Here is a 5,254-nt window from a genome sequence, read left to right on the forward strand (position 1 = left end):
ATGGCAAGGAACTTATTACTTATTTATGCTTTTAATTAAATATTATTTTATACATTTATTTCTTCAGTATTTTTCATGTCGATATTAATGTCATGATGCTGTTAAGTGATTCCATGACACTTTCAATTTGATTCATTAGGATTTGATTAAGAACCAGCCTTGCCTTTTGTAATTTCTGTACAGTGTAACTATTAATCTATAAATCAACACACAGTTTTATTGAAAATATCATCCATATTTCTGTCCCACTTGTGTGACATTAAAAGGACCTGGAACTTTTGTTCTGAAAGCACTGGTTTGCACAGTAAATGCCATGTGGATTAAATTTTATGGATGATACTCTGATGTCCCATTCTCCTGAAGGCAGCACAGAGCTGCACCACCAGAAACTGGCAGAAACGCTGAAGAGAAGAAAAGTTCTGATTGATATAGTTGCAGTTCTATCCATGTTTTACTGTTGCAGAGCATAGTAATTTTGAAAATTGTTCAAAGATGGAATTGTTGTACACTTTTTATCTGTTCTTTTTGTGTAAGATTTAACAACAAACATCAGAAAATGGCACAGAACAAGAATTTGTTTCCACTCTGATTAGCTGCTGGTTGGCATACCAATTTTAAGTTGAATGTCCATTTCATTTTTCTTAGACACCTTTGAAAATGATGATACATTTTTGATGATAAATGCAGAAACAATAAATCAAGATGGCAACAATAATGATGGTAATATTAATCATAAAATAATATTTGGTGCAAGTAGCTTACATCTTCTTTGATATGGGGGGTAAGGATAATGGATAGGGGGCGCTGGCCCAAAAAAGGGTTGAAAACCACTGTCCTACACGACAGCCTGCTTTCTGCTTTCTTAGTCTGCTTCTTACTTTTAAACCGGTATTTGCTCTGCTTGGCATCCACATGCATTCAGGTTGCACCAAAGTTTACGTCAACTGAATCAAGATGTAGGTTTGTAGGCGGAACAGAGTTCACTCCTTTTGGTTCTCTTCAGAGTTTGTGCTTTCACACCTCCCGAAGTGAACCGGACATTCTAAGCAAACAAACTAGAGTTCAATTAAAGCAGATTAAGCTGATATGAATGCATCCTTAATGTCATAACATCTTCTTGCATAAGAAGATATACATATACCTCCTTTCTGTGGTATATTTGTTGGACCATTCCTTGCATTTAAGAAGAAACTTTTATGAGTTAAGTCACCAAAACAAGTTATGGTTGGGGGTTCTGTCTTTTGGAGGAACTGACTGACTTGGACTAGGTCCTGAGGGACCTGAGTGAAATATGTAAGCTATGTATGCTAAAGTACATTTAATTTTGTTTTTTTTTTAAAAGAAAAAAGCTCAAACTTTTATCTCCCACAAATTTTTTTTCTTCCCACAAACATGATAAAAGGTGCTTGAGACGAGGCTATTTGCCATGGTAAGCGGCACATTTCACTTATGTACATTATGCTTAAGTCTTCCTCAAATGTCTAAATCCCAGAAGTAAAATGAGCCCCAAATGACTGCCTAACTCAAAACACAAAAAAAGTTTGTTCCGATTCTGCTGTAAATCTTAGCCTCTAGCAGTCTCAAAGGCACTTGGGTCTCCACTCCACTGTCTGCCACACTTGTAAAAACTCTCCAGCATCTGTTTCCTGTTACCTTGGAGATGTTGTTTCTTCAGTCTGTCCGGCTTGCAGCAGACCGGCCCCATGTCTGAGGCTGCAGCGGGGAGAGGCTTGGGCCTAGGGCTCTGGCATGAAGAGGCAGCTCCTCCAACAACACGAGCTCCTTCTGGAAGCCGATCGGCACGCAGGTAGGTGTGCCGGTGGCCAGAACCTCCCGCTGAGGCATACTCAACTCTGGTAGAAACTGAAACCGTCAGACGAGCCCTGCTTCCTACACCTCAGTCTTTTCACACTCTCTTTTCTTCCGTTGCTCTCTCACTCAGCAGTGCTGGCAACAGGTCTGTACTCTCAGCCCCCCTGGGGAGAGGCAAATCCCCGAGGAGGGGTGGAACAAGTTTCTCTCTCTGTCTCTTTAGAGTGTCTGTGAGGAGTAACTGGGAGATGGGCTGTCCTCTAAGCTTTGTCAGACAAACTCATACCAACACACACACAGGGAAAACCTATAAAGCCAGTCAAGCTCCATGAACACAGGCAACTCTGAAAGTGTTTCTCAAGTCCAACTAGATCTAATCCTCGGACACAATGAAAGCATTTATCATACCCTAGCTTGGTCATTGCTTTCCTATTCAGTTCCATTTTATTCTCATCTCCCTTTGGTGCTCCTTCTGGGCTTTCTTCCATTGACCTGGATTTCTCCAGTAGAATTTCAACCGGGCCAATCAGCAACGTTGTCAATGAAGACGCAGATTTTCTGCGCTGTTTTAGAAATGTAGTCTGCCTGTAGTTTGGCAATATTGGTGGAGGAGGTTAAAGAAGCCATCCGGTTGGCCACGCCTCCAAATATTGAATTAACATCCATCTCGTTCGACTTGGCACTTCTCTCTTCACAGTGGAGGATGGCTGTTTACAGTGCAGGAAATTTCCGGTAAGCTTCAAAGCATCGAACTGGAGCATTGCCTACATTACTTTTCTGGTTTTGAGCCAAATATTAGTGATTGGGTAAAATTTAAAACTTCAGCACAGTCCACACCTACAGCAAGCAATCGGTTCTCTAAAACCAAGAGTCCAAACCCTTTGAACTGCAGCACGTTTTATTGCCAGAATCGGAGAGGAATTTTAAAATGTCACAGTAAGCATAGAATGGTAAAAAGCATGATTAACCTGCTTTTTACCAGGTTAATCATACAACATGTCAATTGAAGAACTTTGTGGAAAACCTTAGCTACTCGGCAAATAAAACAAACACTGTATACCACCCGAATGGATGGCATACTGGTGCAGTATACCAATAAATATCTAATAGTAAATTGCATTACTGCATTAGCACTATTGCAGTAGCTAATTGTGCTTATTCTAGCACTACTTTAAATGGACCCATTTTCCAATTCTTGCCGATTTCTTTTACACAAAAATGATGGAAAAAGCTATTGCTTCTTATGTCTATTCCAAGTCTTATGGCTAGTGAAATAGCCATAAGACTAAATTTAAGATGCCAATCGGATAAACTGCCAGTGATAAAAGGTACAAGTTGCTGGAATTTTTTTTATTAGGGAGGCTTCAAGAAACTGTTTGATTCCAATTTGAATGTTGATCAGGCTTTACCAGTTTACCCCCAAATCAATACTTTTTCCAATCAGAATGTGCTGCACTAAGCATTACCATTTGACAGTAACAAAAACACTCCTTGGTAAGGTAAGGTAATTTTATTTATATAGCACATTTTCAGTAACTGGTGATACAGTTACTGATTCAAGGCTCACCAATTCCAGAATCAGAGAGGAATTTTAAAATGTCAGAGTAAGCCAGGCATGGGAGGGTTTATTTAAAAGGCAACTGTTTTTGTCTTGTAACAACATGTCTACAGTTCAATCAGGTTGCAAGTGAGAGCAATGCCTCAGTGGAAAACAAGAGAAGAAAATGAAGTACAGCCCATTTGCTTTGTTATATCCGTTTGTGCTATCAATGTGTTTATCGCACATGCTGGATTTTTAAAATGTGGCTTTTATTGTTTTGAATAGTTTTATTGATCATTGAATACATTAAAATACACAGTTTAAAATCATAAGAGAGTGTTGATGACAAACACGAGATTGCCAGATTCTTTTCAGGCAATAAGTTAAACCATATTAACCTAATTTGGTAGCTTCCAAGGTTAAATGTAAATCTCAGAATCAGTATTAAATGTTTTTGCCATTTCTCAGTATTTACATTTTATAACTCGGCTGAAGCCAACTGTGGATGATGCACAACTGCAGTTAAACTTATGATATGCAACCGTTGGTGTCAATCACCCTAATCATCACCTTTTACCAGAATTTTAAAGAAAACATGCAAATTTCCTTTATTTCACCATAACTGCTGAACACCATGTGAAATCTAAAGCTTCAAGCCTCTTCCTTTCACACAGCAGTAAGTGAGTAAAGCCTCACTGTCTATCATTCTCAGTAGGTTAGATTGGATAAAGAGGAAGTACGGTAACCTAAGTTTCTTCCCTGTGGATCGATAAAAATCTTAAACACTTGCAATAACTTCCATCAGTGATAGTCCACATATCTTTAAAAAAAAAATCTGTTTTTTTTTTTCCATCATGTCATGCTTCCTCCCCCTTTCTCTTTCCACTCGACCACTTCTCTCCTCAGCTGTCTGAATTTTTGCTCAAACTCCCTTCTCTTCTCTCGGTCCAGCTGTGCAGACCCGTCAGTTTGAAGCTCGTGGGGGGAATCACACCCCCCTGCAATATTGACTGGTTAGGAAGAAAACACACAGACACTCGCAAACCTGTCAACTATTCCAAACACAAGAAGAGACCAACAAACAAATGCTGAAGGAAAGCATGAGGAATATATAGTTATTGCCTGCGTTGAGCTTTATCTTTTACTTATGCAGCCGTGAGGAGTATGGAGTCCTCACGGCTGCTACAGATTTGAGTCCCGGCCTGTTGACGTTTGCTGCATGTCTTCCCCTTTCTCTCATTACCCTCGTTCCTGTCAATTCCCTATCAAAATAAAGGCCACTAGAGCCAAAACAAACTAAAAAAAACAAAAACAAAACTCAGTAACACTTTATTTGAAGGAGGTTGAATAAGACTGACATGACACTGTCATAAACATGTCATAACTCCTGTCATTAACATGTATAAGCCTTCATGAATATTTATGACTGATGTCATAAAGTGTCATTCGGTAAATTATGACACTTTTAATACAAAGTTGACATTATTCAAAATGTCTTTGTTATGACAACTTGACATTAACCAGGAAATCATTACTGATATAAATTTGTTATAAAAGTATTACTGATTGCACTTTAAAAATTAGGTAACTTTATGTTATTAAAGGTAAAGTTTAAATAGTAATGATTTCCTGGTTAATGTCAAGTTGTCATAACAAAGACATTTTGAATAATGTCAACTTTGTATTAAAAGTGTCATAATTTACCGAATGACACTTTATGACAACAGTCATAAATATTCATGAAGGCTTATTCATGTTCATGACAGCTGTTATGTCATGTTTATGACAGTATCATGACAGTCTTATTCACCCCCCTTCAAATAAAGTGTTACCGTAAAATACTAGCATTTTAACCAGAATGTGTGGATTTTCTAACTTTATCCAGTGGTGGAACAATTTGTG

At 38.4% G+C, this 5,254-nt stretch overlaps 1 protein-coding gene across 2 annotated transcripts in view; it reads right to left on the reverse strand.

Annotated features, from left to right (window-relative positions):
- LOC106962380 (rho GTPase-activating protein 22-like) overlaps window positions 1-5,254 on the reverse strand; it is a 39,428-nt gene that overhangs the window by 15,526 nt on the left and 18,648 nt on the right. The window contains exon 1 of one of the 2 annotated variants that reach the window (XM_015056779.1): window positions 1,654-2,916. The exons of the other annotated variant lie outside the window; for it this stretch is intronic. Within the exon in view, the coding sequence (XP_014912265.1) occupies window positions 1,654-1,705 (52 nt within the window). The 5' untranslated portion in view covers window positions 1,706-2,916. Of the gene's footprint in view, window positions 1-1,653; window positions 2,917-5,254 lie in introns of those variants that run through there. 2 annotated transcript variants of the gene reach the window in all.

The sequence above is a fragment of the Poecilia latipinna genome, unplaced genomic scaffold, assembly GCF_001443285.1.
Source record: "Poecilia latipinna isolate Pla-1442-1.1 unplaced genomic scaffold, P_latipinna-1.0 Scaffold1405, whole genome shotgun sequence".
Lineage (NCBI taxonomy): Eukaryota > Metazoa > Chordata > Actinopteri > Cyprinodontiformes > Poeciliidae > Poecilia > Poecilia latipinna.